Genomic DNA, 14,684 nt, shown 5'->3' with positions numbered 1-14,684 from the left:
CCTGAGAAGGATAAACAGTATAATACCTAAGTTAATACAGATGTTTAACATACAAAATCAGATATTTAAACAACAACAAAAAACTCAGTTCTTTTTCAGGTGGCTCAGTAGTAGAGTCCTTGACTAACATGCATGAGGTCTTGAGTTTGATCTCCAGCACTGCAAAATCAATAGGCAACCTTCAAATAAAATTCTCACACAATAAAACTATCTCCTTTTAATTATTTCACCTACATAGTACTGAAATGCCAGAAGTGAACCACAACAAAATGAGGATTATGCAACTGGTATAGTAAAAATAAGGGAAACTAGAAAGCTCTGCCATGAATCAATTAAGATGATATATTAACATATAGGTCCTTTTTCATCTGAAAAATACAAATATTTTTTAAAACTTATCTTAAAAATCCTGTTCTATAAAAATTACTTGGAAGAAGCAATGAAAGTAGTAAAGGGTAGGTTAAATTTAAGGTCACTGTTTCTACGGTTGCTCTATATTATCTAGTCAATAACCATCCAGTTAAAAATTACCATTTTCTGAAAAAAGTCAAAACTAAACTGTCTGAAGAAATTTAATTTACTCAGCTTAAGGAAAAACATTTTTCTTCCAACAGCACCATCATTAAGGGACATCATAAGCAAACTGGGAATTACGTTATTTAGTTGTTATATTGCAGAAGAAACAACAGGAACCAAATTTGAGGAGTTCTGCAGGATTTGGTTATATGTTGACTAAGGAAAACATACGAATATGATGTATCCAAATGTCTCAATGGATAGTTCAATAATAGAACAAACATTAAATTTCAAACTGCAAATTCCTGTTCTGAAATATATCTTCTCCTGTGTTCTACTTTACCCTAGTAGTTGCAACCTTTTTTTTTTTTTTTTTGATGCACTGGGGATTGAACCCAGGACCTCAGACCTACTAGGCTAGTGCTTTACCACTGAGCTACATCCCCAGTCCTATCACAAAATTTTCCTTAAATCAAAACAAACCTTATCAATGTCAAAAATAGAACACATAAATGTGTGCAAAAAAAAAAAATTTTTTTTTTTTTACCTAGAATAAATCTAAAAATAGTTATAAGAATATCTTGGGGTTCCCTGGAGAGTTCTTTTGTCCCTAAAACTATTACCACCAGGAAGAAAGAACAAAAGGGTTTAAAGAGACCAGAATTTGTATAATATAAAAATCTAAGTACAAGTTAGTATACTTAGGTATCTTAAGAAATAAATACTTCTTTTAAAATCTTTATATTTTTATCTAGATTTTTTTATGCTCAGTTTTTAATATTAAAAAAAATGATTATGTCCTATACAATTCTGTAAGACTATAATACTGATCAGGCATCATTTTAAAATTGTGAAATAATTCCACAATTCTACGTTAATAATATAAATTAAATTGTGATCACTGTTAAGTAAAACAAAAAAGTGGAAAGCAAATTCTTTTTATAATAGGCATGTTTAGACTGCCATAGTCAATAAAAACCACACTGAAAAAAAAGAGTATCGTGAACCAACTGATATTTAGTAAATATTTCAACAGCTGGGATATTCAAGACAGTATATTTAGCTTAAAACAGTCCGTGCTACTAAGATAAAAGTTATTTTAAAGTAGGAATTCCCTGTCCCTTTTCTTTATGAACATAAAATCTGTTGAATGTGAAGAACATAAGAATATATTTTAAAAAGTAGCTGATCAATAAATAGTCCAATCCAAATTAAATACGTCAACTCAAATTTAATTTACCTACAAAATTCTTAAAGGATTCAAAGGAAAGAAATAATTAGATGACAATGCTTACATGCTCACAGTAAGCAGAATGATTTAAATAAACAAACACATTTTAAAAGATTAAGGACCTCTTTGTGGTCACCTTTGTTACCTGGGTACTCTGATACATTCCTCTGATCCTAGTAGGCCAAGTTGTCCATCAGAATCGAGACCCCAAGCATATACCTGGCCCTTGTCATTAAGTGCTAAAGTATGAGCTTCTCCACACGAAACAGCTACGATATTTTGAGCATCCAGGGCAACAACCTGCTCTACAGAACAGAAGTCAAGAAGAGAGACGTTACATTCTAATTTTGAACTTCCAATGATAATATATTCAATCTTCATTTTACATTTAAGAAAAGCTAAGGTAATGTTTAAATACACACTAAAAATAATCAGTTATTTTGAAAAATCTAACAAATTCATGCTCCATGTGTAATAATTGTTGTGGTAAAATACAGATAACTTTCTGAGTGGATATATAATGTCAAGAAGAGTTCATAAAGATTCTCTCATAATGTACACTCTATTCAAAACCATTATCAATAAAAGAAGGGTCCAGGTAAAAAAAATAGAATCATTTAAACAACTTGGCTGTTTGATTTTAACAATAAAACCATAATTGACCCACACATACCATACAGACACTGCAGTGAAGTGATTCTGAAATTAATGTTTTATGAATTGGTAATTTTTGAATGAAAAATAACTTCTTTACATATCTCATTAAAAAAAAAAAAAAAGCATCTGTTGGATATGCTGAGTAAAGAACAGAAAGGCAACATGACCATAACTGATAGGTTCTTTTGTGGACTGCCATTTTAACATCAACAAATATGAAACTCCATATGTGGTTAAAATGTGTTCAAGTTTTAAGCCAGAAATTCATTTAAAATATTGGACTTCAACAGACTGTAAAGGAGCCAACCACTGACATTATCAGTATGGAAACTGTTTCTCTAGTCTCCTTAGTTTCCTTGAGATATGCAATGTTTGTGAGTGTTTCACTAGTACCATTAAAAACTTGGGGTTTTTAAAAATACCATTTAAATTAATATTTTTTAGTTTAGTAAGAAATTTATAATTACTGACTTCAGTAAACTAAAAGCCTAGTGTCAAAAGTGATTAAAACTGGATCAATTAGGGTTTCTTGGCACATTTTAGCTCCATTTACAAATGTAGCAATTCAATAATAGAAAAAAATGCAACAGGAGGTTCACATTCTTTCATGCAGAGAAATTCAAATTGTTTCTAGATTATTAAAATTTTCATTTTTGTAGTGAGAGGTTAGCCCTAGATATCTCCTCTAAGAAACTGCACAACTCTATAATGATTTATTATTGTAGTTACTTACCTTAAAGTATTGAGTTAATAACTGAAAGCTTACACTTAATCTCATTTTTGTATGTAATCTAAATGGTTTTATAAAATTACATTGTGGAAACACAAAAAAGGAAAAAAAGATATAAAACACCGTTTTCCCTACCACCACCACCACAAAAAAAAAAAGAAGAAAGAAAAAGGACTTGGATCTGCTTCCATCAAAACGCTCCTACAAATCTAATTATGAATAAAAAAGTGAAACTTAGAAAAGACCTTATGTCTCACAAAGGCTCCCAAAATAAATCAATTTCTCTCCAGAACAACCCTAAAAGGAAGTAGCAAAAAAAAAAAAAGACAGGTAAGACTAATGTTCATCAATAACAAAGTAAGAGTACTTAAATTAGATAGCAATGGCTATAAAATCAAAGTCCAGGAAACAAAGAACAATCATTTATATCAAATATTAACATTGTTATTAACATTGTTTTATACTTCGAGTGCTTCAGACACTAAATACACAAAAATGAATAAAACAGTTCTGATCCTCAAGGAGGTTTACAATTTGTGCATAAACAGGTGAAATAAGGATGTAATTAATGATAAGATAGAAAAAAGACAAAAGAAACAACAGATACTTATGTTATCCTTAAAAACATTAGGAAGACTTTGGAAAGGCAATAATTCTTAAGCTAGATCATTAGCTGAAGAGAAGAGATTCCCATGTATCCAATTTGAGGGAATTAAAATTACTTGTTATAGCAAATCAAAATATAAAAGCAAAGTTGAGAACCAGATTAAAAAAATGAGGGGAAAAATGTTCCTCACCTGGGCAAAACTAACCTCCACAATTTTTAAAGACTTCTGAGAGGCAAAAAAAAAAAAAAAAAGATTCATAATTTACATCAGTGGGTAAAAGATGTGAACTGAATGAAAGTTCACAGAAAAATAGAAACAGCACTTAATCATATCAAAGTTGTTCAACTTCACTAATGAAAGAAATATACATTCAAACTACACTGAAAAGCCAAAAATATACTTTTCTAAATATAACCATCAATAAAGTTTTATCAACAGAATGAGGTAAGTCCCAGAGCAGAGGAAAATATTTACAAAGACAGTTGATAAAGGATTTATCCAAAACATACACAGAATTTTTGAAATTCAACAGTTAAGAATACAAACCAACTCAATTACAAAATAGCAAAAGATTCAGACAGGTATCTATCTCACCAAGGAAGATGTACAGATGGCAAGTAGGCATAAGATCAGATGGCACAATACTGGATGCCATCTGGGCATTGCAAATTAAAACAAGAAGATACAAATTACACACCTATTAGAATGGCCAAAATCTATAACACTGACAACACCAAATGCTGGCAAGGATATGAAACAACTTGAGTTCTCTCATTGGTGGGGGCCAATCTCAACAATTTAGTGAGACCCTTAGCAACTAGGCAAGCTCTTGTCTCAATATAAGAAATAAAAAGGGTTGGGGATATAGCTCAGTGTAATTGGAAGATAATTTGGTGGATTCTTACAAACTATAATCAAATACATGATCCTGTATTCCAACAATCGCATTCCTTGGTACTTAACTATGTCCACACATGGATGTTTATAGCAGCTTTAATCATAATTTCTGAGACTTGGAAGCATACAAGCACAACCTTCACTAGTTAAATGGATAACAAAATTGGTACAGCCTGAAAATAGAATATTATTCAATGCTAAAAACAAATGGGCTATCAAGCCACAAAAAGACATGTAAGAAACTTAAAATACATATTGCTAAGTGAAAGAAACTAATCTGAAAAGACCACATACTATGAGATTCCAAATAGATGACATTCTGGAAAAGGCAAAACTATGGAGACAGTAAAAAGACTGACTGCCAAAGTTTGAGCAAGGAAGGGATGAACAGGTAGAGCCATGAGTATTTTTAGGGCAGTCAAACTATTCCTCATGATACTGCAATGGTGGAAACACACCATTATATGCTTGTTAAAACCCTTAGAATAAGTCACACGAAGAGTAAACTAGAGGTAAACTATGGAATTTAGTGATAACAACATGTTGATGTAGATTTATTGATTTTAACAAATGCACATTGTGATGCACAATATCAATGGTGAAGAGGTAATCCATGTATGGGTTTGGGCATAGGGGTATTGAGAACATTCAATGTTGCTGTGAACCTAAAATTGCTATAAAATAAGCTTATTTAAAAAAAAAGAAAGAAAAGAAAAAAAAGAACCACATACCTAGGTACCAGTTTTCACTTCTGGAAAAGGCACAGTTGTATACTGTTAGTGGAAGTACAAAATAGAACAACTTCTATGGAGAAAACAGCCATGGCATTATCTAACAAAACAGGAGTTTTCCCTTTCCACCTACCAATTCCATGTTCAGGAATTTATCCTACAGATACACTGAACATGAGTGTGTGCGAATACATGTGAATACACTGCCTATTCAAAACAATTTAATTTGCAACACTACATAAGAGTAAAAGCCTAAAAATTTTCTAAATATCCGTTAAAGGATTCCATGTACACATTGAATAGTATACTGGTAGGGTATACTAAAGTAATGCAAACTTTACTTTGCATTCTGATATGGAAGAATACACAATTTGCTTTTTTTTTTTTTGTATAAGGTAAGGGGGAATAAGAATATATATTTGCTTATGTCTACATGAAGAAACTTTGGAAAGATAAATTAAAAATTTAACAAAGACAGTTCTATAGAGGATACAGGCAGAGGGGAAATTTTAACAGTCAAATGCAAAAGCTTCTCAATATATATTGCTTTGATCTGAACCTGTGAATATACTGCCTATTCAAAACAATTTAATTTTAAAAACATTCATTTGGGCTATGGGTATAAACTCAGTGGTAGAGCACTTCCATAGCATGTGTGAGGCTCTAGGTTTGAGCTCTAACACTCAAAAATTAAATTAAAATTTTAAAATACTTTTTAAAATTAGAGCCTTAGAGAAATACTTAAAACAATGTATTAAAAATCAATATTTCTGGGGCTGGGGAAGTGGCTCCAGCGGTAGCGCGCTCGCCTGCCATGCGTGCGGCCTGGGTTCGATCCTCAGCACCACATACAAACAAAGATGTTGTATCCGCCGAAAACTGAAAAATAAATATTAAAAATTCTCTCTCTCTTTCTAAAAAAAAAAAAAATCAATATTTCCACTTTTGAACTGTTCTGAGCTCAGTATCCTTTTCTGCATACTAAAAAAGCCTAAACAATTTTTGTTCTTCCAGAATTGTAGCCCCATTAAATTACTGATACCAACTTTGAAAACAGATAACTGCTTCAGAAATTCAAAAACTAGGAAAAGAAATAAGATTAGAAGAATTAAAAGGTATCCATATTGGAAAGGAAGAAGTTAAACATCTTTATTTGCAGATGATTTGATTCTACATATAGAAACCCCCCCAAAATCATACAAACAAAACAAAACAAAAAACCCAAAACCCCCATTAAGACATAATAAATGATCCAGTCCAGTTGAAGGATACAAAAATCAACATACAAAAATCAGCACCATTTCTATACAAAAATAATGACCTAAGCCAGGCTCAGTGGTACATGCCTGCAATCCCAGCAACTTGGAAGACAAAGGCAGAAGTATCACAAGTTTGAGGCCAGCCCTAGCAACTTAGAGAGGCCCTAGGCAATTTATCAAGCACCTATCTCAAAATAAAAAGGGCTGGAAAAGTAGCTTAGTAAGCGAAGCACACCTGGGTTCAATCCCTAGTACTAAAAAAAAATTTTAAAAATGATAATGACCTAGCTGAATAATGAAGACAGGCATGGTGGTGCATGCCTATAATTCCAGCAACTTGGGAGGCTAAGGCAGGAGGATCACAAGTTCAAACCAGGCTCAGCAACTTAGCAGAGCCCTGTCTCAAAATAAAAAATAAAAAGGTCTGGGGATATGGTTCAGTGGTTAAGCACCCCTGGGTTCAATCCCCAATACTCGCCCCCCAAAATGACCTAGTTGAAAAAGAAATCAAGAAAACAATCCCATTTATGGTAGCATCAAAATTATTAATAAAATGACAAAGAATTTAACCAAGGAAGTAAAAAAAATTGTCCATTGAAATATAAAACACTGATTAAAAAAAACTGAACATAGAAAAAATAAACAGAAAAATATCCCATATTAATAGAAAAGAATGCCCATACTATCAAAAGAAATCCCTAACCAAAATCCAATGGCATTCTTTACAGAAATAGAAGAAACAACCTTAAAATTCATATGAAGACATACACATAAATATCAAAAACAAAGAGTCAAAATAATACTGAAAAAGAAAAAACAAAGTTGGTAGCATCACACTCTCTGATTTAAAATCACATTACAAATCAGGCACTGTGGTGCACACCTGTAATCCCAGCTACTTGGAGAATGAGACTTGAGGATCACAAGTGTGAGGCCAGGCTCTGCAATTTGGCCATCAGTGATAGCAGGCTTACCTAGCATGCACAAGGCCCTGAGTCCAATTCCCAGCACCGCAAAATAAGTAAATGGATAAAGAAATAAATAAAAATGAGTATTTTATTCTGAAAAAAATAATAATAAACAAAAGTGGGCCGAATGTTCTAATAAGTGGATGCTGATCCATATATGGGGGAGGGGGATATGGGAAAAATGGAGGAACTTTGTGCAAAAGGGAGGGAGGGGGCATGGGAGCAGGAAAGATGGTGGAATGAGATGGACATCATTACCCTAGGTACATGTATGACTGAAAATATGGTGTAACACTATATCATGTACAACCAAAGAAATGAAAAGCTGTGCTGCAATTGTGTACAATGAATCAAAATGCATTCTGTTATATATACCTAATTAATTAATTAATTTAAAAGGGGGTGTGGAGGGCTGTAGCTCAGTAGTAAAGTGCCCATGGGTTCAAACCTAACACCTGGGGAAAAACTGTTACAAAACTACAGTAATCAAAACAGTATGGTTCTGGCATAGAAACATAAACCTACGTAACAGAGAACCCATAAATAAATCCAAACATACACAGTCAACCAATTCTTAACAAGGCCACCAAGAAGACCTAATGGAACAGATATCTCTGATAAATGGTGGAGAGAAAACTGGATTTCCACATGTAAAAGAATAAAATTGGAGCCTTATCTTATACCACACAGAAAAACCAAGTCAAAATGGTGTAAGAGATATAAGTACTGAAACCATAAAACTCCTAAAAGAGCTGGGCACGGTAGCATACGCCTGTAATCCTAGCAGCTTGGGAGGCTGAGGCAAGAGGATTGCAAGTTCAAAGCCAGCCTCAGCAAAAACGAAGTGCTAAGCTATTTTATTTAGAGACAGTGAGACCCTGTCTCTAAATAAAATACAAAACAGGACTGGTGATGTGGCTCAGTGGTCAACTATCCCTGAGTCCAACCCCTCTAACCCCCTAAAAAAAAACTCCTAGAAGAGAAAAATTCCTTGATATTGAATTTGACATCATACCAAAAATTCATACTACAGAAACAAATATAAGTAAATGAGACTATATCTAACTATAAAACTTCTGCACTGCAAAGGATACAATCAAAAACATGGACTGGGAGAAATAATTGCAAATCACATATCTGATAGACAGTTAAGATCACAATTTTATAAAGAATTCTTACAACTCAAAAGCAGAAAAACCAATAACCTGACTAAAAATGGGAAAAGTACTTGAACAGATATTTCTCCAAAGATGACACAAAAATGGCTAACAGATATAATGAAAAGGTGTTGAAGATGACTAATCATACAGGAAATGCAATTAAAATCACTCCGCAACATCACTTCACTCCTGTACAGGTGGATATTATTTAAAAAAAAAAAAAAAAAAAAAACGGGGCTGGGGTTGTAGCTCAGTGGTAGAGCACTTGCTTTGCATGTGTGAGGCACTGGGTATAATTCTCAGCACCACATACAAATAAATAAAATAAAGGTCCATCAACAATTAAAAAATATTTTTGAAAAATAAAATAACAAATGTTGGCAAGAGTGTGAAGAAAAGCGCATTCTATTTATTGTCGGTAGGAATATATATGGTACGAGCATTATGGAAAACAATAAGAAGGTTGCTGAAGAAATTTTAAAAATGTACCTATTGTATGATCTAGAAATATCTCTTCTTTGAAAATACCCAAAAGAGATGAAATCACCTCATAAAGATATCTACACCCTCATGTTCATTGCAGCATTATTCACAATAATCAATGATATGGAAAAATCCTAAATGCCTACTGACAAGCAGATTTTTAAAAATGCGACACACACACACACACACACTCATATACACACACACACAAACACACAATGACTATTATTTGACCTCAAAAAAGCTGTTATGCAATTATCCCATTTACCTCAACATGGACAGACCTAGAGGACATTATGCCAAGTGAAATAAGCCAGAAAACTTGTCACAATCTCACATGTTGTAATAACTTTTTTTTTTTTTTTTTTAACAAAAACAGAGCTTAAAACACAAGAGAATGAAAGAGATTACCATGGAAGAGGTAGATAGGGAGATGTAGGTTAAAGGATGTAACAGCAGATAGGTAGGAAGAAGAAAGTCTAGAGATTATATGTACCAAATAAGGACTAAAGGTAATAAAATTCTATTATATTAAGGATTTTTGTTAAGTGGATTTTTAACTTCTCTTTGTCATACACAAAAAGTAACTATGTGAGATAGGTAGGTTAATTTCTATATAGATAGATAGATAGATACTCTATGTAACTCAAAATATCATGTTGTAAACTTCAAATATACACAATAAAATCTGAAAAAATTAAGAGGAAATCAAGCCAAAGTTTTCTAAAAACATAATCAGTTCATTAAACAGGGACTATCTGGTAGAAAACTACAGTTAACAAGTCTGATCCAAGTCCATAGTTAATCTTAACTTAGTATAATCAATGAATTTCATGAAGTCCTAGGGTTTTTTTGGTTGTTTGTTTTGTTTTTTTAATTAAAAAAAAAAAAAAAAAAAACCTCTCTGGGACTGGGGGTACAGCTCAGTGGTATAGCACTTGCCTAATGTGTTAAGCTCTGGGTTGAATCCCCAGCACAGCAAAGGGAAAAACAAGAAGGAAAAGAAATTATCTTGATGGGCTACAGGTAGAACACTTGCACAAAGAAAGGAGGAGGAACTCTAAACTCCAACAAAGTATGAACAATAATCAAAGATATTGTTGATTCTATATTCAAATTATCGGGATACAGAAAACATTATTGCTATGAATAGTAACAAACAACCATCTTGATAACAACTACAACACTAAAAGTCAAAAGAATATACTTTGTTAAATACCTATGTTTTTTTGTTTTGCTTTGATTTGGTTTAGTTTGGTTTTTTTTTTTTGAGGTGTTCAGAGCTTAATTCTGTCAGACAGTAAGTTTCAAAATCTTATCCTACCATGCCTCAATAGTTGCTAAAAATAGATGTCCTCTTCCTTTCTCTCTGAACAACTCAAAACTCCAAATGGAGCAATGTAAAGTGCACTTAAGATTCACATCTAAAAATTTTAACTTTTAAGGTTCACAAGATACCATCATGAAATTTGAAGTATTACTAAATTCCATTTTTTTAAAAAAAGATGTTACACACAGTCTTATTTTCTATAGATAAAAAAGGAGTATAGTCAGATTTATTTTCCCTTGAAGAATCATATTGCTAATTTTATTTCAAAAACAAATTAGCAAAAGATATTTCACTGAATACACAAATTTTTCTGTTACTGAAAAGGAAAAAAAAATATTGTTTAAGTGAAATGAAGTAAAAATTATTTGACACATTTGAAAGAACCTCTAATATCCAGCTTATAATGACCATAAGCTATACTGCAAAACAAATTCAGAATTAAAGGAAAACTAAAATCTCAAAAATTAAATGAAAACTTCTGTTCTCTGAAATTACCAATAGTTACCAAAAGGAATTTGGAATGGCATGACCCATACCCAAAAAAATATTTTAATAAATTTCCTTATAAAATTTAAAGTTAGGGGAGAAAGGTATGGTTCAGTGGTAGAGCACTTGCCTAGCATGCACAAGACATGATCCCCAGCACCACAAAAAATATTTTAATTTAAAGTTAATTTAAAATAACTTATATATGTTAGTTTACAGCAAAAATTTAAAAAAAAAACTTTATATGGAGAAACATCTGAATTATGAAATTCACAACTGATATATTCACAAGTTCAAACCCCTATTACATATTCTATTTACAAAAGACAGTTAACATACATATAGATTATGTGCTAGTACTGTACTAAAGACTAATAATTTAATCCTCATAATACCATGAGTGTGCCCAATGCCTAATTCACAAAAAAACACAGTTATAAACATTTCCCTATTTACTGACCTGACAGCCTTTTGCTAATATGCAAATATAACAAGATTATGTTTTAATAACTTGTTTTCACAATATGCTTATTTTATAAATACATAGGTCATTGTTATTTTTTCTTTTAAGTACTTATAAGAGTGACTAGGTAGTATAAAGGAGATGGTATTTTAACTGAGAAATTTCAAGAGACAGAAATGAAAATATGCCATAAGAAAGACTAACTTGGAATAATAAGAAAGGTAAACTGGAGCAGGGAAATCAGTTAGAACTGTTGCCACAGTTTTTGCATAGACTACAAATGATGTAAGTAGAATGAAAACAAAGAATATTAGACAGAGATAAGGCCCAAGAGTTCAACTAGCTCAAATTCAGAGTTAACCATTTGCAAAAATAATAAAGACAAAAGAGTTACTAAGAAAATAAGTGATAACATTTTAGTAATTGATTTAATGTTGGCGTTATAGGCAAAGAAGCAGAACACAAAGTGAATCTAAGGTTTAAACCTAGGTGAGTTCAAGAAGCACTAAAAACAAAAACAAAAAAGGATGAGTGACTTTTTTGTTGTTATTTTATATTAGTACTGGGTTCAAATCTAGGACCTCACACATGCTAGGCAAGAGTTCTACCACTGATCTAACACCCCAAAGATAAGTTGTTTTTGCAGTTTTGAAGAGAAGGAGACTGGAGAACCTAGATGGTTTTCATTATCTTTTCCATTTCTCACAATGGTTTCCATTTCAAACGTTCCTTATTTGTTCTCCAAATTTATTAATTTTAATTTCAGTTATAACTATCTTTTTTATTTTCTTGATGTTTAAATTTCTCCCACAGTCTGTATTAATAAATTCATACACAAAGCAAAAAATTTACTTAGATTCATATGGAAATAACTACAAATGCAAATTAAGAGTAAGAAGGTGTAATCAAATGCATTTATTTAATTAATTAATGCATTTGATTTATTTATTAAATATAATGCTTGCCCCCCAAGCACCTTACCATTGAGCTACATCCTGTCCTTTTCATTTTGAGACAGGGTCTCGCTAAGTTGCAGAAGCTGGCCTTGAACTTGAGATCCTCCTGCCTCAGCCTCCCAAAGTGGCCACTGTACCCAGCAAATGCATTTATTTTAAATTTTAAGGTCAATTCAACATTTTGGGAGGGGCAGGGCAGGGTTTAAAAGTGTATTCAGTACCTATGTACCTGAAAATATCAGCACACCAATCATACCTTATAATTAGTCATCATGAAATAATCTATTAAAATCAATAATCAACCTAATTTCCATTACTTATGTTCTTCTCACAAGAAAAATGGCATCTTTTCTTGTTCTGTATCATTTTTTAAGTCTGAAGGTAAAGGAACCCATCCATTGTATGCCTTACTCCAAAATACCATCACAAGTTTGTTTGTTTTTTTAATTTGGTATAATCTTTGAAAAAGAACTCAAATAAGGTATTTAACTCTAAAATGCAAAGTTCTTTCATGCCTGGAACTTGTTTGTTGAGTAAAAGCCTGAACTATAGCTACTGAATGAAAAGACAGGCATTGTCTATCTAGAGGCAAGCATGTAAATAGCATAGTCTATACTGAACAGGCATTGTTTCTATATATAACAGGCATTAGGCAAATATAATAATACTGTTATTAGTATATGGCACACCTAAATTTAAATTCTCACTCTAATAGCTTTTTTTTTTTTTTAAGGAAACATTTATTGAATACTTACCATATGCCAGACATTATTCTTTGCACTACATGTTATCTTAAACCTTACAACCACCTTAGGAGTTAGTACGATTATCCTAATTTTACAGAAGAGGACACATAGGCACACAGAGAATAAGCAATATGCTAAAAGATAACAAACCTAATAAGCAAAAGAGCAGGATTTGTATATAAGCACTTTAATTCCAGACCCACCCCTTACAAAAAAAGTAATAAAGTATATATACATTTTGATAGTAATACATTTATGTCTTCCATCAACATAGTTCTCATCAATTTTTTTCCTACCTCTCCACCAATAGTAACCAGTTATTAATTATATGTATCCTTCCAGAGTTTTTATTTAATGTATCTAAATAAATATAAATGTATACTTTTCTTTTTGACTTACCCAAAATACAGTTTTCTATACAATGTTCTACACTTTGCTCTTTTTAATGTATATGAGAATTCTTCCTGTGTCAGTCCAAGAACTCTTTCATCCTTTTCAAAACTTAGACAGCATTACACTGATTAGGTGGACCATAATTTATTTTACCAATTCCAAAAAGACATTAAGATTGTTTCTAATGTCTTGTCATTATAAACAATGTTGCAGTACATGTTATTTTACAAATACAGCTAATAGATAATTTCCTGGAAATGGAACTTTTTAGATAAAAAGGTATGCTCATTTGTAAATCTGACATATGCTAACAAATCATCCCTGTAGAGATTTCTCAATTTACATTAACACAAACATATAAATACTTGTATACTGACAATTCTGACAGTGTTCTTTTAAAACTAAGGATTTTTGTTAACCTCATATGTGGAAACAATGGTTACCTTAGCATACTATTTTGTATGTCTCTTAATGTGAATGAGGTTAAACTGTACTCATTAAAAAACCATTCATAGCTGGGTGTGGTGGTCCTTGTCTATAATTCCAGCAGCTCTGGAGACAGAGGCAGGAGGATCACAAATTCCAGAACAGCCTCAGCAGTTTAGCAAAACTCTTAAGCAATTTAGTGAGGCCCTGTGACAAAATAAAAAGTGCTGGGGATGTGGCTTGGTGATTAAGCACCCATGGGTTCAATCCCTGGCACCAAAAATATAAAAATCAAAAAATTAAAAATAAAAAATATTTTTAGAGTACAGCAAGCAGACAAGGGGAAGAAGAGTGGAGGGAAAGGGAAAGTACTAGGGGGTGAGACTGATCAAATTATGTTATGTGCATGTATAAACATGGCATAACATATCCATTATCTATAATAATGTACCAATAAAAAATGGAAAAACAAAAGAAAAAAATTGTATCTCCTTTTCTGTAAAACTGCCTGTATGAAATCCTTTGTCCATTTTGCTATTGGGTTGTTTTTATCCCATTAGTTTCCAGGACTGCTTTACTTCTTTAACAAAAGTCATCAGTGTCCTTCTAATTGTCTTTTTAACTTTGTATACAGTAATTTCAGC

General features: G+C 32.1%; 1 protein-coding gene across 4 annotated transcripts in view; it reads right to left on the bottom strand.

The window, feature by feature from the left end:
* Herc4 (HECT and RLD domain containing E3 ubiquitin protein ligase 4) overlaps window positions 1–14,684 on the bottom strand; it is a 115,080-nt gene that overhangs the window by 87,043 nt on the left and 13,353 nt on the right. For all 4 annotated transcript variants that reach the window (XM_027931143.2, XM_027931142.2, XM_027931144.2 and 1 more), the window contains one exon: window positions 1,893–2,052. In XM_027931143.2, coding sequence (XP_027786944.1) covers window positions 1,893–2,052 — 160 coding nt within the window. The remainder of the gene's footprint in view (window positions 1–1,892; window positions 2,053–14,684) is intronic.

This window comes from Marmota flaviventris, chromosome 4, assembly GCF_047511675.1.
Source record: "Marmota flaviventris isolate mMarFla1 chromosome 4, mMarFla1.hap1, whole genome shotgun sequence".
Taxonomy (NCBI): domain Eukaryota; kingdom Metazoa; phylum Chordata; class Mammalia; order Rodentia; family Sciuridae; genus Marmota; species Marmota flaviventris.
This window is presented reverse-complemented; position numbering and strand designations above follow the sequence as displayed.